The sequence below is a fragment of the Zootermopsis nevadensis genome, unplaced genomic scaffold, assembly GCF_977971745.1.
Source record: "Zootermopsis nevadensis isolate Lab colony 2312 unplaced genomic scaffold, Znev_1.0 Znev_ptg000023l, whole genome shotgun sequence".
Classification (NCBI taxonomy): Eukaryota; Metazoa; Arthropoda; class Insecta; order Blattodea; family Termopsidae; genus Zootermopsis; species Zootermopsis nevadensis.
The window spans coordinates 8861728-8886465 of record NW_028259155.1 but is presented as its reverse complement, the minus strand read 5'-3'; the positions used below and the strand labels follow the sequence as shown (position 1 = coordinate 8886465).

General features: G+C 40.5%; 1 protein-coding gene and 1 long non-coding RNA gene across 7 annotated transcripts in view; both read right to left on the bottom strand.

The window, feature by feature from the left end:
• The window catches only part of LOC147872908 (uncharacterized), a 297959-nt gene extending 290757 nt beyond the window's left edge, over positions 1–7202 (bottom strand). For 4 of the 5 annotated variants that reach the window (XR_015536700.1, XR_015536701.1, XR_015536702.1 and 1 more), the window contains exon 1: positions 6337–7202. This is a non-coding gene — a long non-coding RNA (uncharacterized LOC147872908). The remainder of the gene's footprint in view (positions 1–6336) is intronic. The other variant, XR_015536703.1, reaches the window with a different exon arrangement.
• A 652-nt stretch (positions 7203–7854) lies between these two features.
• LOC110834843 (FYVE, RhoGEF and PH domain-containing protein 2) lies at positions 7855–24428 on the bottom strand. 2 transcript variants are annotated; one of them, XM_087354206.1, is made up of 14 exons: positions 24292–24428; positions 22771–23186; positions 22437–22689; positions 21536–21704; positions 20590–20726; positions 19394–19532; positions 17849–18054; positions 16027–16193; positions 14616–14838; positions 12873–13055; positions 12110–12283; positions 11896–12005; positions 11079–11175; positions 7855–9939 (listed from the first exon to the last, which is right to left on the bottom strand). In XM_087354206.1, exons 2-13 carry the CDS (start codon positions 23151–23153, stop codon positions 11124–11126), a joined length of 2196 nt encoding a protein of 731 aa, XP_087210332.1. In that variant the 5' UTR covers positions 23154–23186; positions 24292–24428; the 3' UTR covers positions 7855–9939; positions 11079–11123. The 2 variants fall into 2 exon arrangements, with proteins under 2 accessions (XP_087210332.1, XP_021930106.2); XM_022074414.2 differs by having other exon boundaries at positions 7855–11175.
• Between the last annotated feature and the right edge of the window lie 310 nt (positions 24429–24738).

The following is a 24738-nucleotide window of genomic DNA, read 5'->3' as shown; positions in this document are numbered from 1 at the left end:
ACAAAATTCATGTGGCTCAGGACAGGGACATCGTAGGGTCCTGTCGGTTCCCGTAAAATGCAGATAACTTACTGACCAGCTAAGCGACTATCAGCTCTTCAATAAGAACCGCGGTCTACCATTTTAGCCTCTCGCCTTGAGGAATGAAAATCTGAGGTTTTCAGGGCCGTGAGTCTGAAGATGGATGTCTTCTGGGTTATCGCCCTGAAGACGGAGGCAGCAAGGACCTCTGTAACGCCGATAAACTTCTACCGCAACAACCCAGAAGACATGTTGAGGGAACGGAGAAAAATACGCGACAAGCAGCTTGGGTTTGTGTACACATCACCCAGCGTTGTCAGGGCAATCAGAGAGAATGTTTTCATCAGCTGCACGGAGGGTTGCATACCACTGGGCGCTGCTTACGTGCATTCAGGGAAAAGCGACGAACACTCGAACCTCACGAAAATCTTACAGTTGCTACGCTGTCAGAGAATACGAGAGGATACGTGAGCTCTCAATGGAGCAGCTAATTCTCGAGACGCTGACAGTTACTCACCTAGTCAAAAATACACAGGACCTTTTTTTTTATCAAACCGTTCAGAGTCCGCCACTGGATCCCGTACCAGTCAGATGATTCCAGTCAACACCTTCTTAAGCAACTTCCATGAGATTAATATTAATGTTATCCTCCCAAAGTTCAAAAACACAGGAAATTCACAGATTCTCAGAGTGAAATCACGTCTTAGATCTGTGAGGAGCGGCAGATCATTTGTTCTCATGACGTAAAACGAATTAATAGATCGCTGAGTTCGCAAAACAGGCAAAGAAGCGACTACATTTTGTTCTCCGGTGATCTCCAAGGGGAGAAGATGGAACGGGGGGTGTTTTAGGGGCGAGTGGCAGTCCCCTGATCGACTTACGACCCGCACGACACATAAGTCAAGTTGAAACATGTTTATTGCGCCATAAAGGGGGAAGAGAGAGAGAAGACGCAGTTGCGTGGGGCTGTTCGCTCGCCACACAGTCGCATCCTGTCGCCACAACGCCCTCCCCCCGCCGTCAGAGATGATAAGTTGCGACCCCATATTCTCGTTAAAATTCCATTAATTAAATGAACGTGTGGCTTTCATAAAATATTTACTTAAAAATGTTTCCCTACTCGTCCTCTCTCCTTTTTCCATCGCTTGATTACGTTTTAGTTGACCTGAGAGAGAGAGAGAGAGAGAGAGAGAGAGCGAGCGCGCGTTAGAACTCCATTAGCGAATTGATGTTCTACCTGAGTGCCTAATCTCCGTAAACCGGAAGCCAACTTTTTCTGTCTGTGCTGTAGCGAGCGTGCGGTAGGTCACGTACGTGGTTGTAAAACCTGTGATAAAACGCCCATTTGGGAGACCTAGTCGTCGATAACGATAAAATTAAAATGTATCTTGGAAAAGACATGGTTTGAGGTTGTGGAATGCATTCGTCTGGCTCGGGATGATCCAGTGGCGGGCTCTTGCGGACACTTTAATGAACTTGCGAGTTTCACAAAAGACGGCTTCTCGAGACGGACTCTCCTCTAGAGCAGTGGTATTCAACCTTTTTTTTTCGCGTACCCCCAGATAATAATTTCTCTTCAACTTTGTACCCCCAAAGTTGTTGGTGTATAATTCAAGTTATACATAGTATATAATCTACATCTAAAATAAATATATATTTTAAATCTTGTCCGACTAATCACAATAAATTCTTATTAAATATTAAAATATTACAATAATTAACATTTAAAATATTTAAAATATATCAAATGATGTTCTTTATCGAAATATTCGATTTACATTAGACCATCATTTTTTCACGTGAATATAATTATATAAAGATTCAAATCAAATTAAATTACATTACTGATTATTCAGTGTTTATCATAAAATAATACATATATTTCTTTAAATTTCTCGTACCCCCTAAGATGTCTTCGCGTACCCCCGGGGGTACGCGTACCCCAGGTTGAATACCTCTGCTCTAAAGAGTTATTCCCGGAATTTAGGAACTATAAAATCTCAAAGTTCTTCTTTCCGAACTAAAGAGGAGTCAGTGTTTCTATTCACAAAAGCCTAACTGACCTCGTAGTGTTCAGAGTCCCGTCTTACGAAGTTCGATTTGGGATTTTCGTGGTGGACTGGATCCTTTGATGACGTGCTATGGCGAGAAAGAACATGGCTGTAGTCTGCTAAAAGTCTACAGACGTTTCAGAGGTGCTTGCTACCTCCATAATCAGGGCGATGACGATAGAGGTACTAATAGCCTCTGAAACGTCGGTAAACTTCTACCAGACTACACGGCGCAACAACCCAGAAGACAGAAATCTTCAGCTGGAACGTTCATTTGGCTTAGAATGTGAGCCTGTCCGTGGCCTGCTGAAGACAATTTTCCGACTGTGAAAAACAACTATTCTGCGATTCCTGTTTATTTATAGGACAGACGTCCTCGCACTGAGGTAACCTACTTTTTTTACACGTTCATAAAATCTCGTCATTTGCAAATACCTCTGAAAATACGTGTTTAATGTAGCACGTAACAAGGACACAGGTATTTCTTTTAATAACAGTAATTCTCTGTGTATATCGACAAATTATCGTAATAAACAATCAGCGCCATCTCTTGATGACGTTGCCACGACTACCTCAGTCCACATCCGGAAGTCCTGAGTAAGAAACAAAAGTATTCACAGCTGAACTACGACTATAATCTTTACGTCTTATCACGAGGCACGTGTTTTGAAACAACAAAAACTGACATTATTACAGCAGATCCTCGTCAGCGCACACAACAAATCTAGTTTCAACAGCAACAATGAGAGACTCTCGGTCGACCGGTTTCTATCACGCAGTGTGTGCGTCTGCCGTCAGATGGGTCTACTGCAGCAACCTGTGTGTGTTTTTAAATCCAGTGCAGACCATCCATCACGAACTGTCTCTAAGCGGAAATGAGAATCAACTTCCTATTACTCACGGGGATCCCATGCACCACCAATCAATCGATCGATCGATCGATCGATACGCTGCTATTTGCTGTAGCGACCTCTCGCCCCCGTCCTCCACACAGCGGCCATTTTTAAAACCCACACTTATACCGATTACCCATCATGCATTGGCTCACACGTCCGTCTACTGCCGCGGCTAAGAACGCGTGGACGACGTTTAATCAACTCCAGAGGGCGTTTTGCGTCACTGTTTACAGAAAGATTAACTGTCATCTTCGCCCATTCTCCTGAAAGAACGAGGAAGGTTTTTACCTTCCTCGTTCGTTCCACAGTCGAGGTTCGAACCAATTGCATCTCGAATCTGTAACGAGCCCTCAAACCGCGATATCCAATCTTGCGAATCAGGAAGTAACCGCCATGGCCGATTTTAAGGCGTTGTAAGGAGTGGTTTAAGAATTACGTGTTAATCATCAGACTGTAAAAGTTCGTCGAGTGAAAATTGTACAATAATTTTTGACTTAAATACGTCTATATTTTAGGGTCAGTGTCATTCGGCAAAAATGTAACGAAAAAGTGTAAGTGCATTGTTATGTTACCTTGGAAACGTCAATTGTTTACTCGGCATTATCGTTACTAGGCTAGAATAAAGTATCGTCCTAACGTAGCTTCACAACCAAACGTACTAAAATATGATTGGACACCATTAAATAGACGAAGTGGCACAATCACATTTAAAAACGGGCAACTTAAATGTAAAAGATTACAATTCCCGTTAGTTGAAGCTGCAGCTCTAACGGTTCATAAGTCGCGGGGTGGTACATTTCTACAAATTGTATTCAGCTACAACAAGAGTCTAGACCATCAGTTGCCCTGTCTCGCGTTACATCGTTGGACGGTTTGTACATCACAAGCAGAAACAACGACTTCGTGTTTTATCACGCCAAGGGAACAAACAATCCAAAGGTAGAGGACTTGCGCACTGAGCTGAGGCGGTTAGAAACACGTACATTGCCCACGTTGACTGCTTCGGTGAGAGCATTCATAAGGAGTGCTGGTATTCGTGATCTAAAAATGACTACTCTAAACGTACAGAGTTTAAAAAATCATGTGCAAGACATGGCAACGGATACAGAGATAACTAATACCGATATCCTGACGCTCACCGAAACGTCGATGCACAACAACGAAACTGTAAATTTGAAAGTTTATAAATGCATCACGTGACGAACAAAGAGCAGGCGGAGAAACATGGAGCAACTACCATGGCTACCCCACATCTGTTGATGAAACTACCTAAGGAGGATGGAGCAGATTACAGAATAGCTGAAGCTGAAACGAGAGGTGATATCTGTGCGGCAGAGTGTATGGTCAATGGTGAAAAAGTTTTAATTGTAACCCTGTATATTTGTAACCACATACCTATTGATGACTGTAAGAGATTTATTTTGAGACATTTGAGAAATTATACAAAGATGTTTTCAGTTATGGCCACAGAAGATCCTAATACAATGCCGATAATATTGACAGGAGATTTTAACATTGATTTAAAGAAGGAGGAAAATCAAAGTTTTGTCATATTAATGGAGGAAACGTTTCGCTTAATGTTGATGTCAAATCCTAGATCAAAATCTTGTATAGTTATGGTGTTTGCACGATATATTGATATTCTAAAATGTACAATTTTATAACATATTTCATCTACCACAGAGCCATCTGAAGCCTTACTAATTCAAGTTGATTAAGCAATGTCTTAATCAAACTTTACTCAATTGTAAAGCGTGTATAAAGGAAATATTTAGAATAAAGCCAATATATAAACTTCCTTTCCGTATAGACGTATTTACGTCTAATTCTCCGGAACCGTGGTTCCACTGACAACTTTTTAATGTAGAAAACGTAAAATAACGACGACTGATTTGCACTTCCGGTTTTGTAATTCAGAAGAAGTTCCGCGCTCTAAATGGGCGCGAGTCCGTTTTTGCTGCCCAAATACCAGAACATGCAATCGTGTTTCCTCATATGTAGAATTTCTTATATTGCTCTTAAAAAAATATTTATCCATCAAACCGTGAAATACTGAGGGAAATTTTTTGTTTCCGGTGGACTTGACGAAAGATAAAAAGAAAAAGTTTCTTTAAAATGGAGTGGACGTACTCATTTGTGGTTCTGGGTGTCAGAGACGAAGACAAGTGCTACGGACAACAAGGGAACGTCACATCAACATTTTATTTTTCAAAAACAGGAACAAATGTTGCCTCGCTCGCAAATAACGCTGAGTTAAGCTTAGATAATTCGGAGGACTGCATATAATAATAATAACAATGATGATGATATTAATGTTTACAAAATTAAAATGAATTAAGGAAATTTTGCGTTTCTTGGCAAGGAGCGCTGATTAATCCAATTTATTTATATTTTAATTAATTTAATCCACAAAATACATTATCACAACACGCGTAATAACTGAATTCGGATTTAAGCCCCTCTTGTATTGAACGGCCATACGTCATTTTCAGGTAAATGAACTTGGTTACATTATTTTAATTTTGAGGGCGTGAGGCAAGAATATCGACTTTTAATGGGTTTATTAAAGTTGTTTTAAAACATAAACCGATTAAATTAAAAAGGACGTCGGTTTTTTGCAAAATATATTTTCTGGAAATAATTATATTTTGACTTCAGCCGTTCACAAACCTAACCATGGTGGGTCCTTGAGGTCACGTGATATAAACACCGAAGGGATATTGCAAGGGGTTGGATCTAAACTACGTCAAATACATCTTAATTAAAACTGTCTGCTCACCACGCCATAGACATAAGTGGGCTTGGAGGTATAGATCCACGCATTCTTAACCTCGGAATCAGACGAGAGACAATGGTTAGCTTCACGCCCCAACAGTTTTGTCCCAAGATACGAACCCTGGCACCGACTGAATAAGCCGAGTGGGCCCGAGTCTGGACGTTGTGCTATGCGGTCCTCAAGCCAGTACCCTAGTTGCTACACTGTTGTATGAGAGGTGGCTTCCAATGGCATATCATTCGTATCAAATTCAATCGAAATCCGATGTATCTGGATTTTTTCCAGTTACTCTCATACACAAATGTTGACAAACACACCCCACCAGCCTTACATGTGTCCATATTAAGTCAGTATAAAAAGTAACCATCCATTTCATGCTTTAATTCCTAAGAAAATATATGTAACTACTCGAAGCAAAGTCATTTAGAAGCTTATAGTCGGTTTGGTGGTGAAGCATCCCGGTTCAATGTCACTGTGTTACAAGAACCAATCCCACACCTACATATCTTATTACTTTCAGATCCTCCCATCTGACACAAGAAGGGGAGAGAACACGGCTTATTTTAATATAAAATAATTTTATGGTACTTACAATAGTCAAATCATCACGTGGTGCCAAATATCCGTCTAGTGTGACTGATTCATGTAGCAGAATTCTCGTCTTTTCCACTTCTGGCAATGTCCTCACAAGATAATAAATAACATAACATGCATCACCACCACACGATAGTTAATAACACGGGTACAACTGCTTCACAATATGGCCACTGCATTTACGATCTGAAAATTTAGTTTATTAACATTTGCTTGTTTAACTCTCACTATTCTTTTATGTTCAGTCTCGTTGGCCTGCAAACAAGTTTCATTTTAGTTACGTTCTAATTTTTCGAATTATAAAGAGTAGTTAATTTTCTTCACGTACTTTTCCCCTCGATGACACACATTTTCCTTTGTCACTTATAATGTCCGGGTACGTTCTATCGTTCTCCACTTACAACATACTTCATCAGCAGTTGTCGATTACTCGAGTCTTTTAATCGTAGCGATTGCTTGAGGTTAATGAAGTTCGCAACGACAGTGATTTCGACATAACCTTAGTCATCGTACATTAATACGCTCTGGAAATTGAATTACTGTTAAGTACTACAAATAATTGCTACTGTGGCATTATAATTCCGTTCCTGTGTATAAAGAGTAACATGTCCGTTTCGTAGTAGTGGCCTTTGACCTTTCAAGAACACAAAGTGACAGATTAATAAACAATATGAATTCATTTACACAGCTGAATTCCCGTGAGCTTCACCAGGATAAGATGATTATCAGCGCACTACTCGTTTGTGTAATTCACTTTCCTGGCCACTAAATGGAATCAACTTCACTTACATATCCAAACTGAGGTAAACATCACCAGGGATTACACATATTTCACCCCTTCCTAGTACTTGATTAACCTCCGGTTATCAGAAATCATAACGAACCAGAGATGATTAAAATACTTACGTAACTTTGAGGTTAATTGCACCACCTTCACAGATGACTAGACCCTATTTCATATAATACTTTCCTCCCAATTCCCATAGATTTTTTCGTTTGATGTTTCTGACCAAATTGTGTGTAACTTTCTCATCACCCCAGAGAATGGCATATACCCCACCCAACTTATTAAGTTAGAAATGAGTAATTTACGTATGAATTGGAATACAGGAAAATACTTCAATTAAAAACAGCAAACACAATTTTAGTTAAACTTCACTCATTTATGGGTCATAAACCTTTAATACTATATAAACATATTACCTTAAAATTGCTTTATGGCACAGTTTCCTTATTTGATAAATCAATGGATATGAAAAAGTGTGTAACATCTGGTATGAAAATACCCATCTTTTATGGAAGGTTAAATTTATTTATAACCTTCACAGAACTTTGCCATTTGTCCCTGTCTTGAGTCAGATAAATCCAGCACATACACTACTACTGTCTTTAATATCCACTTTAATATTATTCTCCAAATGTGCTTACAACTCCCATATTATATTATTTTACTTTTGAATTTCCTACCTCTTGAACGAGAGATAATTGTGTCTGGATATAAATACAAGGTGCAAAATAATAAACAATAATTTCAATATTTTTATAATCAAATTAGCAACTACAAACAGGCATATAAATATTTAATTTTTGAGTCACAATTCAGATAAGGCATATCACAAAATTATTAAATAAAATATAACAGCCTTGAAGTTCAACCTGCGGTAAGAAACAAACACAGTGACTCACCAACTACGATATGAAAGCAATTCATATAAATTTGCTCATTACCACTTACCATTTTCAACCTAAAACATGGCATCTCCTATGGCAAAGAAAGATTTAACAATCCTATTCATTTCCTTCACAAAATTACACTCTGGGCATTTTAATTTCCCACGAATTCGTGGGACAGGACCCTCAGAAAATACAAAACGTTCCTTGTACTAAATGGTATTTCAGTAACTACGGATTGTACAAATGTTCACACGTTAACCAACTTCGATAATTCTCATAAATTAAATATTAGTTAGTCATCTTTGGCTGTTGCGCAGAAACAACTCATATTCATACTCGGTATTTGTAACTCGCTCGTGCACTGTCAGAATTCTCAAGCGATGCTGACGCCGTAAAACCTGTTATGGAAGATATTCTGACGGCTGAGGCATCAACCACTTCTGCAACATGCACAATGACTGCAATTGTTGTTTCTGCAAAAACAGAATGGACGGTACTTTCTCGGTACTCCACATCCGGACAACACGTTTGTTCACACATCCGCCAAGATGGAAACTGGATTCCCAACTAAACATCCGCAACTCCAGAAAGTCACCAAAATAAGTCTGATTGACTTTGTTATCAAACCTAACATATTGCAGAATTTGGAACTTTTATGGCTTCGGAGCCCCCACTTAATGGTACCTGCACCTTGTCGTGGTGGTGGGGCTTGACCCCAAGAGCTATGCTGGCGGTAGCTTAGCTACTGGTAGGGCCTCCCTAGCCAGATTGGTCGAGGGGGAGAGGTCAGACTAAGACAGGTACCCTGGTCCTCCAGGTTGGGGGTTGGTCGCAAGGCTAACAACCTTGCACCGTAAAAAGGAAGATGTTTCGAAACCTCAACCAAAGCCTCGGACAGAATGGACCTAACAGAGGACTGAATGGAAGAGGAGAACCGAGGAGGTCATGGACCGAATACGGACCGGAGAGCCATAGAAGAAGAAGAAGAAGAGATGGCTTCAGAGCCAACCAATTCCTCGCTATCCACCACGCTGCAAGCAGTGACATCTGTAGCTCATGACGAACACACTACTGATTTCTGAGGACTTCAAATAAATGACTGACTCGCACGTGCGGTCGTCACGTCACCTACTCTCGGCTCACCGGAGCTCTTCCCGCCACAGACGTCCAGTCGCTGGAAGCTGTTGATGCCACTTGTAAATGCTGATCTTTGATGAAAGGTTTTTGTTAAAGTTTCTGGAGTCCCGTCTCCACCTTCGTAGCCAATTTTGCCACACACAGCAGCAGCAACGCCTCTACATGGCATTACAGCAACTATGGTAGGCTATTTAAAAAACTGAAGTGCATCTTGGTCACATTTCATTTGTATTAGTGCGATAAATTTACGAAATGACGACCGACATATAGGATAGTCCAGTATTTCATATTACCTGTAATTTGCGAAAACTAACATTTCAACATTAAGTTACGTTTAACTCGTATAACCATATTTTCATAATAAAAAATAATAATGTAGCATTTTGATTATTTTGGTAACACTATTACGATGTTTCTGATGCACATGGCTAGCAGGCGGTTCTCATGGATTACCAAATGTTTTATTTCCACGTAGAACAAAGTTATGTTACATGAGGGAAGGAAAATCCTAGCTCGCAGGTTACGCCCACCTGATCAGGCACGTTTTGTTTTTGGTTACATACGCAGGTGCCAGGGTTCGAGTGAAAGGCATCTCGGCATTTTCGTTGGATAGAACACGGCCGCTCAGAATGTTTCAATTAAAGTCTTTAAGATGACACAGGACAATGAAGTAAGGTCAGTTCATTCTTGACATCCGAACTGGGTAGATGTAGGACACCGCTACTGTGTTCACAATGACTTCATGGCAACTGCCGAGTATAATTTGCTGGATGGTAGCGCAAGGTAAGCCCTGAAATGTCGGAGCATGTCTAGAAATAACTGAAAAAGGGATTTACAAAATTTATTTAGGCAAATTGTAGAATCTAAAGAATGTGTACACGTTTCGCCTCCATTTGTGGTAAGAGGGCTCTTTGGACCCTTCACAATTAAGAAAGTCGGCACAGTTGTGGGGCAGAGCACTGCGTGCCCATGTGTAAGCTTCACAGGGCGTAAGAATCTACTTTTTATGTGTTTATCTTCTTCTCTTTTGTAATGTGGCCTATACATTCTTGTGCTGGGGTAACTACGGGCGACGATGACCGAAAAAGTGAGTTCAGGATTTGGACAAGTTTCCCTCTGTCCTGGACGAGGCGCAATCCCCTGAAGCATTTAGGCTGATGGAAATGATTCCTAGCGATGACTTGGGGTACAGTTTCGCTACGCTTCCAAATTTTACCCGACTCTACCCTGGATTGTTACGATAAATCTGATTCGTGGGGACTTCCTGAAAATATATCTTTTAGGACTTACGATGGCACTAGCAATTATGGTCACCAAAATAATTCTTACCAACAATCTTACATGTATTATGTCAAGGAAACTTTTTTCCGCTAATAATCTTCAAGACTAAATGGTACACGGCGTAAATTTCCATGTATTGCGTGCGTACAGAAAATGCTAACAAACGCTACCCTCCCTTCTTTGCATTTATGTAACACATTAAGCCCAACCTTTCTATTAAATGGTAACATTTCGACAAAATGGCTACTGCTATTTTTTATAAACTGTTACATAAATTAATATTCACAGAGCACTTGGAAATGATACAAAATCTGTAATACCAAATACAAAGACGGTTCAGTGAACCGATTACTGGGAGAATTTTTGTGAACAGTCGAGGCTCCCGCTTTCTTCCCCCTTGAACCGCCTTCTGACGATTATCCTACCTACCGCTACGCTCTTGTTTCATTAAAGTCTTACTGAAAAATACCGACTACTTCACACAAAACAATCCTGCCACGACAAAGGATTTTCTATTGTGAAAAAATTCCCGTGTTCAAAATTACGAATAATAATCCACTTCATCATTTTACAGAGGAATTATAAAAAAAAAACATTCCTGGAAGATGCGACTAACAGATTAAGGAAGCATTAAAAAATAGTACAAACTATTTTGTGCAGACTTCTTCTTATATTTCACACCTCTTCTGTTCTCTAGGAAGAAGGAAGTTCTGCTTGTGCTGCCATCTGCAGGGCACAGACCCACCTAACAAAAACGCAAACAGAGTCACAGTATAGTCCGTGTGATACGGACGCTAAGCATCAAATGTGACAGATTTAATTGACTTTCTCGGCCTCCTGAAAGCCTGCACACATAAAACATTTGTCTAATGCATTTTCTATTGCAAATGGTCTGAAACACGGAGACGGCGAGAATATAAACGCAATCAAAGTTCTCACGGTGGCGAAGACGCTGACTGGTCTCTTGAGTTGTGCAGTTTTACAAACAGTTATCACCATCTGAGGAACACACTGTCTCATCTTCAGGGTTGAAGGTGCGCGTGGTACGTTCCTCCAGATTACTGGTAACTGCCTACATGATTACAGTCATGACCCAAAAGACCGCATCACTATTTACATCGGCAATCTCGAATTTCAATCCGCTTACCCTGCACACGTAAATGCCCAACGTTCCTCAGCGCACAACTTGTGTTCCTGAAGCTTAACCCTTTATAGCCCAGTGGCGACTACACGTCCCAACCGCTTCAACTCCGTATTCTGCCCAAGATTTTATTTACAATTCTCAGAATAAACATCACAATTTAGTTGAGCCTAAACTTCAAAGGGTTAGAGGAGGCCGTGCCAATTGACGTGCCCGATTCCAAGATTTTTTTCTCAATTTTGAAACGGCGCGATTCTACGTTCAATGGTTCTGGGCCGCTCACACATTCCCCAAGCCTTTAAAACTGAGCTACCAGTCACTCACTTGTCAACAACATCCGGCGACTCTGCTTGAAAGTAATACATCTTCTTTGTGTGATACATCTTAAATACTTTGTCTTTTTCACCGAAGGATTCTCCTTTACAATACGATACCTGCAAAATAAATAAAATATTTGCCGGTCAATACTAAAATATAATAGTGACAGAGTAAACAGCCAAACTTACAAAAACTTCCACATTGAAGAACGTGTGGTTACCTTAACCACGGCGTAACCAGGTACGGGTGTCGCCGTCATGGCGCGCTGGTCTGTGTGTGATCGAAATGAATACAGCACAAAATCTGGATGAAGAGCAAACCATCTTCGAACCCATGATTTATTTGTTTTGAGTTGCAAATAGCCACTAAGAACACACTCCGCATCAGCAGAAACCTGCAAAACACATGAGTCACGATAACACACGGAGCACACGCAGAATCAAAAGACGCGTCAACTGGCACTGAAGAGCATCCATTTCAGAGCCGTCTCCTTATTTATACGTCACCCAATTAACAATAAATGAAACAAAAATAAAACGAAATACAATTTCAAGTACGTGGCAAAGACGTTCAAGAACTTCCTTACTGTTACAGTAGCCAAAGAGCTCGTCGTTGTCAACAAATAACCAACTACTGACTCTTATCCTGGGCCAGTTCAAAACAACTCGCATCTCACAGTCTCCTACCCAAAGCACCCCCCCCCCCCCTCTCTATGAAGTTGCAACCTGCTGTACATCCATCAAAAACAAATCTCTTGATTTATTCACATTAAATATATGAACAGTCCATAAAGCTACAAGTAGTGCCAAATATTCCCAAATAAACAAATTTTCATACATTTCATATTTCTTTTCTTTCGGCCATGTGACTCACACCCACAACATTTCCACAGACGGAGGCATCACGATGGCATACCTAGGGGTGCTAAATACAGCGATAAGTGACGTGGCACCTCGCTGCAAGTGCACCCGACCTCAACGTACCTCTAACAAGCCTTTCCCCCTAGAAAAACTGGTGGTCATATTCTCAGCGTCAGAGTCATTTCTGTCTGGACTCGCTGATCTCTGCTGTAAGAGCTTTTGATGACACGGACGGCACACACGAGACAGCCGGTTGTCTTCAAATGGAAGCGGATACTTCTGGTTTGAACACTTCCCGCATACCACCTGTCCAAACAATTTTTAAGAGGCTGATATAATTTTCAAAGCATAAAGTCTATAATAATATACTAAGTAAAGTAAAGTTTGTCCCACCAAACGCCGTGTTGGCGTTTGCGGGGAGAGGCGGTATAGCTCCTTCTCTTTCTTCACCTCGGCAATGGATGGGGGCGAGTGTTCAGCGTCATGCCCCAGCCGTGCTTTACCCCCGGGAAAGGATCCCGGTACCCATTGGACAGGAGGCCGGGTGGGCCCCAGAGCCGGTCTGGACGCAATAATAACATACTACAGAAAGTAAAATCTGAGATGTAACGCTATTTTACAAGAAATTTCAGTTTCTGGAACCACATGATTTATCACAATGTTACATCAGAATTGAGATTTCTGGTTTTCACTGCGGCAAGTATAAATATGGCTGTCTTCTGGGTTGTTGCACCGTGCAGTCTGGTAAAAGTTTACCAATGTTTGAGAGGTGCTTCCTGCCGCCACCATCAGGGTGACCAGACCAGACTACACAGCTTAACAACCCAGACGACAGCCATCTTACATTACAACGGTCTAATATTTTGGAATTTCTCAGACTTCCCATTTCAAAAGTTAAATTATGTAGAGTGCAACTTATTTTTTATCTCTGTTGACATATTTCATTCCCTGGCCATGAGATTTCAAAGAGAATTGTGAATGCAAATTAATGGAAACTTGGGACACAAAAATGACAGTCAAGTCGAGGCAAAAAAACTTTTAAAACGTCATACCCAATAGCATTTCTGCGTGCTTAATTATAAATACAATAGCTTCGTACCTAGAAAATTTTATTACCTGCCCATGCAATTAAGAGAGAGGAATTCATACTTTCTGCATGTGCTGCTGGAGAGAACATGGACATTACCGCGAACGTGAATCTCTTGAGACGCACTTCTCCTCTTGGCTTCAGTATGACAGGCGCAAAAGTTGCAATTCTCATACTTGTAAATTAACAAGTTATTTTTTTTTGATTTTTATATACAAGTTGCTTTAATCGTCCAGTCAATTCAATTATGGATACTTTCTTCGGAACTAAATCTCCATTAAAGTGAATAAAGCCTCAATGTGGATAAATCAAAGATTGAACAACTACAGTGGCAACAAAATTAATGTTAAGGCAACTTTCATAAGTGATGTTTATCATAAGTGGCTTTCAATACCCTTATTCCAATATTACATCGATTCACCGTTCAACTTGGAATTTTCAGCTATCAAAGGCTTCCCTGTAATAAAAAATTTGTCTCTCCCATAACAGTTAAATTGAGCTGCACCGAATAAATGATTTTCATCGTCTCCTTCCTCTAAGAGAGACTCAGTTTCAACTGTTATGGAACTGAACGCACGTGCGTCATCCTCTTCTAGAATTAATCTGTAACACCAACACACAAGACACAAGGAATATTGTACACAAGTGTTCTAAGGGAAGTCCAAACACGAATGGAGTCAAGTCAACGGGAATGCGTAATCTAGCGTTACTTTTGGAATAATTCTCCTACTGAATGGTTTGAATACAAATGTTAGAAAGTTCTCGCTGCTCTTACTGACCGATCCACAAGCTCTACAGTGATGCTTTCGTTTCATGACGCCAAAACTGCCACCACAGTCCATGCATTTGTGTATGCAGTCCATCTTGATGTAGTTAGGAGGCTTCTGCGCGTCCACAGGACTAGAACACTTCGTCCCCAGTTTAAATGACGACTTCCTCTTATAAAGTTCTTCGATAGCAACACACAGAGCATCTAGCCAGCTTGTCTTCTCTTCCACAGTTCTGACAACAAACAAATGTTTACATAAAGTAAAGTTTTTTTTTTAAAATGTCACACCAACTATTTGAAGCAATGAAGTTAAAAAAATATAAGGGAAAAAATATGACCATAACAAAATTATCAATAAAAAACTGGGCCATTTAACACTAAATCGACACAGCTCAAAATGGTCACATGCCCTGTCCATTTCATCCTTTTTTACTGGAACACCATAATATTTGATGAGTGTACAAATTACGCAGCTCCTCATTATACAATTTCCTTCAGCCTCCCGTCACTCGCCAAATTGTCGCCCACCGATTCGACTCCAGTCTTGCAGTACGTCAGTGGACACTTCTCTTCTTCCCTGGCCAAAATATTGGGCGTTTACACATCGCCGTTTCCATGACAAATATGATTTTATTTTGTTCAATTCCCGGTGGTGCTCAAATTTATAACTTGTGTTGGGCAAGGCCGTGGTCTAGGCATCACGGAGTTTTCCTCCGGGGGCTTCCCCGGTTTCTCCGTGGCATCCCAACAATTACTCCTCTCACACACAGAAGAAGGCAATGGCAAACCACTTCTGATCATCTCTACCAAGAATGTATATATGTATGAGCAGGTCCCTGACAACCTGAAGAGGTTGGAAGGATCCTGTTCATGATATATGGACCTGTCGTCAGACAGGACACTACAAATTAAAAATAAATCTTCTTTACTACTATTTCATAGTCTCTTGACATGCACCAATTTTCCACTGCCAGCGATAGTGAAGTTCATTGCGTGCTTGTTTAATCCATATTCTCCCAAAACTGTAATAAACCAAGGTCTACACCCACACAAAACAGGGAAAAAATCAGTCGTGCATAGTTTAATCTCAAAGACTTGGTGGTCTCAGGGGAAGACACTGGACACTCATTCAGAGAGTCCTGGCTTCAAATGACCATCAGATATTCTTGTGGGTTTTTTCTTTCCCCCCCCCCCCCCCCCCCCATATATTGCCAAAACTTAGGACATGTAAAGTACACGAGGCACCGACCACAGATCACGGCTCGTGTCAAACTGCGTGTCCTCCTCACAACACCCCGCCACTGGGAATAATGGAATCTGCATTACCAATAGCAACAAAACTTTGTTCGACATGCCTCACTCAAGGTTAACAACATATGCAGACAAAATTCTCCAGAAACAGTCTCCTCCACGGTACTCACTGCGTGTACAGCTCCACATTCTTATGGTCATCTCTGATGTAGAACGTGTTGGCAGTTTCAAGATTGTCACCCTCCAGGACCTGGAGGCCTTCTACCCAGAATTTAGCTCGCAGACGGTACGCTGCCGGGAGCAAGCGAGAAGAACACAGCAACAAGAGGTCACTGAACTGAAAGAGAATTCAAAGCCGTAACTCAACTTAAAACCAGATTTTCTGTTTCTGAAACCGGCATGCAGCATAATGTCAAATACAGTACAGATTAATATAAAAGCAAAAGTGAACGTAAGAAGGACGTCAGTGATTATATGCACCGTGACTACAACTTATCTGACAGTCTTAACAAGACTAAGAAAGAGTTTTCTGGAAGAGTAGCAGACTGGCCGCAGTGTTATCGTGGGACAATCTGACAAATGTTTATATTTCTTATCAATCTTTCTTTCCCAAAACGTTATCATGGGGCTGATTTCATGTGGCTCAGCCACAAGAATTGACGTCTTACAAACCTAGCCTTCCCCAGCTTTCTTGCTCCCTAGAGTCATGCCCCCTGTACCTACTGCTCCAGGAACTTTGCCCCACAGGCTTCATCTGTCATTTACTAACATGGTCGCAGACATACGAGGTCTGACACAAAAATAACGAAAGTTATGATGTAACTCTGTTTATTTACATAATTACAAAAATTAACTGTGATCGCCCTTGAAACAGTTCTCTTCGGAGTTGATATACAGCTGCATACGATGTTGCCGCTGTAGATCATTTTCTGTAAGGCTGTTCAGCAGCTCTGTCGTTTTTGCCTTCACTACATCTACCGTCTCAAAATGGGTCCCTTTTAGCACAGATTTGATCTTGAGAAAGAGAAAAATGTTGCAGGGAGCCAAGCGTGATGATTAAGACGGGTGGTGAAGCACAGTTACGCTCTTACTGATTAAAAACTGCTTCACAGGCAAAGCTGTGTGGGCTGGTGCGTTATCCTGGTCAACAACTCTGGCAGTTTCATTCTCACTTGTTCGCACAGTTTTGTCAGATTTTCATGTAATATCGCTGATTTACCGTCTGGCCGCTGGGAACCCACTCTGCCATCGCAACACCCTCGATATCAAAGAAAATTAATGTGCGTGAAGACCTGGGCGCTCATCATCTTCCACGCTTTCCCTGCCTTCCAAAAATTGTTTGTGACATTTGTACGAACGTACGCGAGACATGCAATCTTCACTGTAACCCTCAGCCAATAGCTGAATAGTTTCCATCGCGGATTTCTCAAGTTTAACGAGAAACTTAATGTTAACGCATCGTTCCAATTTAAGATAACACATTTTTTAACCAAGTATAAAAACACTTCTGTACAGAAACACTCATCCACTGCGATCAAGTTGAAACTTGAATCACTGGTAGATGATAGATCAAGGTCAAATAAGGTCTATTTATTTCGCCTTCACTATTATTGGTTGCCTAGTTAAAGCATCAGTCTCGTTATTTTTGTGCCAGACGTCGTATACTTTCATATCTCATACAAGTGTTCAGTGGGAAGTTAATGTCAACAGATTGACAATGGCCAGAGAAAAAAGCAAATTTCTTGACAGACAGTAACAACACAGACCAAATAAAAATACACATTTCAGAATTACAGATCATCCTGCATATACCACAAAGGAAGGACAAAAGCGACGTTTAATTTAAAGATATCGCCGATATTAGCGTGAGGACATTCAGGCAGTCACGAAGCAAATAATACACGATAATTCATGAATCAGGAAACTATTCCAGTATGTTAATTCAATTTACAAAACTGAAAAATCCATTAAGATGCAGGAACCAACACTGACCAGAAAAAGGTAACGCTCCTGATGATCCCCACTGCGGGCTGAAATCTTCACAATTTTCCCTTCCTTGAGAAGTTCTCGCGTTGGACTGACCAGGTCCACAGCACCACTAATTTTCTCCTGCACTTCCAACAGCTGTTTAAACTTATCGATTTTTTTCATCGCCTCATTCGCGTGATTTGCCGCTGTCGACACCAAGTGAAGAGCCTCTGAAGGGGAAGAGACAGCAAGAAAGAGGCACGTCACTCCACCTGTCACACTAAACATTCCAGCTCTAACTGAAGAGCGCAATTTAATATAAGACTCGATTCAGAGTGCATATAGTCAAGTTGATGAAGTATAATTCCATACGTGAATATACTTAATTTATTCAAAGACCTCCTGCTGTAATATCAACATGCACATCCCCATTTGTATTTAAATCACAAATAATAATTCTGCACAACTTAGCAAATCTTCTTATAAAATCCTCAATAAGTGCACTACAATTTTAAGGTTTAATTATGAAGCGAATCAAATTTGGCCCGGACTTTTCTTTTCCAGACAGAAAATCAAGAGCTTTCTATGGCAATAAGTGTCGCTATGTGGGCTAGCTACAACAGAACCAGTGTTTTGTTTGGGTTAACAGAGACCAGTCTATTCGTCATAATGGCAGGTGATGCGCTGCAAGCTCTGTCGCACGGTGTATTATCATCAAATCTGCGTGTTTACCAAAAGAGAAAAGGCGGACGACATCCATCATCACCTCCAATTTCAGTTCAGGTAAGAGTTTATCTTGTATTCGTCCGTGTTCCAATGGCGCCAGTCATTAAAAGTCGACTGTGAATGGGTTTCAAAGATGCTGCATGCAGCGCACCCTGCCATGGCAGTGAACCAAGGTACTGTTTGTGCAGATGTTTTGTGCGAGAGAAAAACCAATGAATGCACCCTACTACCCTTTTCTTCTTAAAAACAAACTTAAGCCAACCGTCGAAACCAAAAGGTAAGGATGACTGTCCAAAGCGGTCACTGTCCTCCATGACACACGTCCACATAAACTGTGGAGGGAGGTACTGCCTCCCCCTCTTTCGAGATTTATCCCCACGTGATTTTCTACTTAAGGAGCACCTTGGAGGCCAGCAGTCCAAAACAAATGAAAAGGTCATGGTAGTGATGCAATCCTGGTTGCATAGTCAGCCAAAATTTCTCTGTATGATCTGAAGCTTTCACAGCGACAAAGTATAATGACTTCTCCTCGGGCTACCAGCCGCGACACGCGGTTGAAAGGTGAAAAAACTGTTTCAAGAACCATCTCTGTCCTTGTCCTCAAGGTACTGAAGTCCTTGAAACGCTGGTGTTTTCACCTTTCTACCACCTGACATTGTTCTTACTGCCAGAATCTGCAAGTTGAAAAGTGGACCACAGGTCAATGTATAGAAATGTGAACACGGTTTCAGTCGTGCACAAAGTCTGATGGTTCGCAGATGTCTGGAAGATAAAAGTCTAGATCAAATTTGAACCCCCCGCATGTTTGCTAAATGTCACAAGTTTTAACAGTGGCATACACACTTTTTGTATCTTCTTTATCGAATGAGTCGTCAGATAACTTCTTGAGATAATCTTTAAGAAGCAGTTCATAACGTGGAATACGTTGTACTGGGCTCAGCATATGATGAGATAATGTGAGATTCCCACATTCTGGCATTCTCTGGAAATAATACAATTTCTAGGCTCAACACGAACCAAAGAACAAACAGCAACTCTACAGAAGAAAGCCATGGTTATCCTGCTGTTTAAAAAAGTGGCGAAGGGGAGGTTTAATTGCAAGAAATCTGCGAAGGCATCTCTTTAAGCCACTAGAACTCTTTGAATGAACATTGCCAGATATGTGGAAACAGCTGAACCTAGTAAGATATGGGATCAGGACAAAATGTGGCAACCTCATGTACGCCATATTACATGTTTCAGGACTTCTGACAGCCTGGCAAATCGAGTTTCATCAAAAACAGTTAATTTTTCCAATGATATGAAAAGAGCCAGAAGATCATTTATAAAATATAAACAAATGGTACGATATCGTGGCCCGTTTCACACTGTGAAGATTTTCCAGTATCACGGTCAAAAGAAATGTAGAGTGTAGATGATGATGATGAAAATATGTTGAAGCTCAGTATGATTCACTGCTGTCATCAAAAATTATTATGGGCATATCATCATCATCATAGTGGCCATTTCTCGCATCCTAGTCACCTAGGATTATTTGCCCCTTTCTCAGAGTAGCAGGTGGCAAGCCTGCTGCCTCCATACAATTTCTTCTCAATTCTGATTTGTCTGCTAGAGCCATCTAATAGCAAATCAGAAGAGACATGGGTGAGAAATGTGGCCACTAAATTTTGCTCACGAAACATTTCTTTCATGCTCATAAGGTCCTTTCACATGCCGTAAACGTACGACACAAAATAACGTACGCTAAACACAATGTCTGTTCCTCCTACTAAAGTAAAAAAGTTCATCATGACATCCAACAGAGTTTGATGAAACTGTAAGAGAATTCAAACTTTCATTCAGCGGCGACTTATCAGGGGTGATCTGTAGTTTCTGTCGTTTCATGATGATTCAGTAATTCTTTTTCATTTCACAGCGCAACAAAATGAGCTAATCCGAATGCCACACCACCATCGGTAAATGTTTCAACATGCAGTCTACACCCAAAATAAGATCAACGTGTGAATATTTTCTAACAAGAAACATAATCAGCAACTTACATGAATTTCATCCATTATTGCTGTGAATCTCTGATTTTTGGCTGCCAATGCACTGATGATATTCATTGCATTGTCAAAATTCTTCACATATTCGGTATATAATTTCAAAAACGGTGCAAAGTTTTTCATAATGTCACCTGAAAAACAAGAAATTATGTGATTACTAGCATAATTCACCCATATGTGAGTCTGATGGAGGGGCTACAGTCTGGAAACTAACAGTGCCCTCTCCTGCTGGTAACGCGGTCGGCTAACCAGCGTGGCGCTTGGACGCAAGAACAAAACGAAGTTACAGAAAGAAGCATTTAGTGACAGCGACCGACTGAAAGACAGCATTACTGAAAATTATAAGAGTTCCGACGTAGATCGCACGACATATAGTTTTTCAAAATTTTTCCGTGTTCCACCTAAGTTTGGCAAAAAGTTAAAATTACCACATTCCTTTTCTGAAATTTCCCATTCTACATAAATCAAGCACATAAAGCGGTCATTTTGTTACGTATCTTCTAGTCGCCTTCATACGTATCAGCTCCTTACGAACGAAGTGCAAGTAAAATATCAGTACTGAGACCGTCAATGCGACTTTGTCGTTCTGATGAAACAGTTCACGCCATCTTCAGCATTAAAATCTTGTTTACTTGCACCTGCAGATTCCCTTGAATCTTTCCGTCATACCGACAAAACATTCTGTTAGTGGCGTGGTGACACGTGCCTGTTCACTGCCAATGCACTGTGTAGAGTTCTTTCATTCTACACGAGAAGAACCCAATCTACGGTCCATAGACCATATGGAGCCTCTTCAATGTACCATTAAGTATCCTGTAACTAGGGTTGTTCCTAGGACATCCCAGGCTCTGCAATTCAGTACCACAGCACGTGTTTACTCTGTGACTTTAATAAATTTGTGATTTTAGGCGATCCAGTAAAATAATGATAATGTGATTACCAATTTTCTGTTCCTGGTCCCAGTTTGTCATCCGAGCTTCAAGCTGTGGTAAGAGAAATTCATGATGGAACTGGTAGATGGACTTGATGTTAGAAAACATCTGAGGTATCATTTCCTGCGGAAACATGTTATGGGCGCGATTTTCTTGGTCTACTCGAAAGTGGAAGATCTGTAAAATCACGTTAGTAAATTAACCAATCCTGTGTGGGTGCACGCACGCACACAGGATTGGTGAGTCAAAGTACTGTGGCAATAATTTAGGAGGTTCTTGAGGATATAATTTGGAGAAAAACATTAAAATAAATTATTGCTCGACATAAAATGATGGTACTTGTGGGTTATCGGGACACATCGCTTTAAAAATAGGTTAGGTTAGGTTAATGTGTGTGGATAAATGACATATACTTGAAAGTTATTATAGTGTATTTCAATAAACGACAACTAACCTAACCTAACATATTTTTAAAGCGATGTGTCCCGATAACCCACAAGTACCAAAATGATTGCCCATTTATGTAAAAGTTTTGTTATTTACATTCACCACAGAAAGACAACAGAGACATTCATGTTCTAACCAACACAAAATTCACAAGAACAAAGTAACGTCTTTGAAAAATACTGAAATGCTAAAATGGCAGGTAGCAGGACAGTAAAAGCAGCCAATGAGTTATGCAGATGAAATGGGGCAGGATGGCCAATAGCTACTCTGTGACCCACCAGAAGCAGAGGTGAACTAAAAACTCCTTTTTCCACAATCTAGGTCTAAAATTCTGAAAAGTTATATTCTTCTTTCTACCAGTTGTGATCTAAAAAGTTCACACACACAATTCCATCTGTCTATTAAGGAACATACCGACACATGCTGGTCCACATTTCTACCAACTGTCTCAACCACACTTACTTGGTCTATCAAACGAAGGACAGCAACATAGCTTCTCTCTGTAGTTAGCAACTCCATAGCAATTTTGTACGCTTTCACTCTACGCGAATCTGCTTCTATGGCCAGTATATGTTCCTCGTTCTCTGATGCCGTAATTGAGCTTGTCTCACTAGGTGCAGGACTGCCAATTGGCAAAGGCACCGCATCTTCTTCTTCGCTCTCACTTTCCGATACATCGTACACTTCGTGGCGTGTCACCTGCTCATAAGTCATCCTGAAAAAGAAAAATCACTGAAGGGGTCTACCAACTACATGAAAAACAAGAATACGCAGTAACATTCGGCCAAAACCTAACCTGCACATATTTGTGTGATTTTCACCTGCACTTCGTGACATTGAAAATTTCTCACTCCACATTTGTCTATTTGATACCATGAACATTGTAGACCTGCCACCTTCTTCAGTTCGTAGAGGAGGCACACCGCAACCTGAGCCCGCAGAGACGCTACGGATGACGTCTCGTCCGCCTCGCTCATAACTGCCAACTGGGGCAAGAGGTGAACAGAGTAGCATAAACCTTTCATCATGTTCCTTCGCAAATTTTGATAACAGATCAGAACCTGCTTCACTGGAAGAAGCGAACTTTTCATAGAAATCATGGACAATATTCCTTGGTTCACTCTTCTGTACCGCGTCAGCGAAAGAGTGTCCAAACCAGTCACGTGCTTCACGCTCCATTCTTCAGCTGAATCCTGAATCATTTACTCCACTCTGAAAGAAATGAACCTCAGTCAATAGAAACTACTGACAATCAGCGTATCATTCCAGTACGCAATGAGCTGCGATAACACACTCATCACTGGCATTTGAAGTCATATCTAAAATAAATAAATTGCTTGACTCCATTATCTTATTATCATCCCATCAAAACAAATATTCATGAGCATAACACAGTAAATCTCCAGATCATCAGATCAGATTCCGGCCGAATTAATTAAAGCAGGTGGCAAAGGGTTGCATATGGAGACACATTAGCTTATTCAGGTAATTTGGGATAAGGAAGAGATGCCACAACAATGGAAGGAATCCATTATTATTCCTATTCATAAGAAGGGGGACAAGACAGTGTGGTAATTGCCGAGGAATTTCTCTGCTATCAGCCTCGTACAAAATTCTATCAAACATTCTTTTGGCAAGATTAACCCCATATGCGAATGAAATTATTTTGGATCATCAGTGTGGGTTCAGACAAAACAGATTTAACAATTGATCAGATCTTTTGCATTCGTCAGATACTAGAGAAAAAATGGGAGTTCGGTGGGACCGTACATCAGTCATTTATAGATTTCAAAAAAGCCTATGTCTCTGTGAAGAGAAAAGTGCTATATTCTTTTTGAATTTGGTATACCAAAGAAGCTAGTGGGTCTAATAAAAATGTGCTTAAATGCAACCTGTAGCAAAATTCGAGTAGGTAAATATGTATCTGAGACATTCCTCATCAAGAACGGTCTAAAACAAGCATGACTGTTATTTTTAGCATTAATGGAAAAAAAAACAACTGGAAAGCATGCAATTCCAAGCAGGCGATAATTTGACACCTTTCGTAATATGCCAAAACACTCAATCTTACTGCAACAATAACCCAACATTTAAGCATTAAATAACGGTAACACTGAAGTAGTACGTATATGTTATTGAAAACTGATTTACATTTATGTACAACACCACTACAGTAGAAAATAACGTAATTTGACACAACCTTCCTTACATACTACAGGGAAGATTCACTAATAATCCACTCCCACTTCAATTACTTGTGATGAACCACAATCTATAATCACAAAATAAAAACGGCACACTGTAATTGTCTAATTACCTGCATGGCTCTAGCTTTACATCAACATTAAAAATATCTGTCATGTGCAAAATATACACACAAACACAATGCATAATTTAACACTTGCTCACAATCGAACGATTTATACCTATTCACAGATATGCAAATCCATATGTCAAACTAAAGCATGGCCAGTGCCACCTAGTGGCAAATAATGGTAGGCATATTCAAGTTTGAGAACCAGTTTCGGTTGCTCACCAACTCCGTTCCAATTTTCTCGTAAAAATACAGTATAAGCACAATGACTTACCAGTAATTGATGATGTTCCACGTATGTACAAAGTTCAAATAGGGGTCTGCCTGTCTGGGCGATATATTGCGCGGCCATCACACTCCTTGCGTTTTACTTGCACTCTCTTCCACATCCCTTAAGTGGAATAAGTGTGAGAATTCGCTCTGGAAGAATGTATCTACCAATGATTTCTA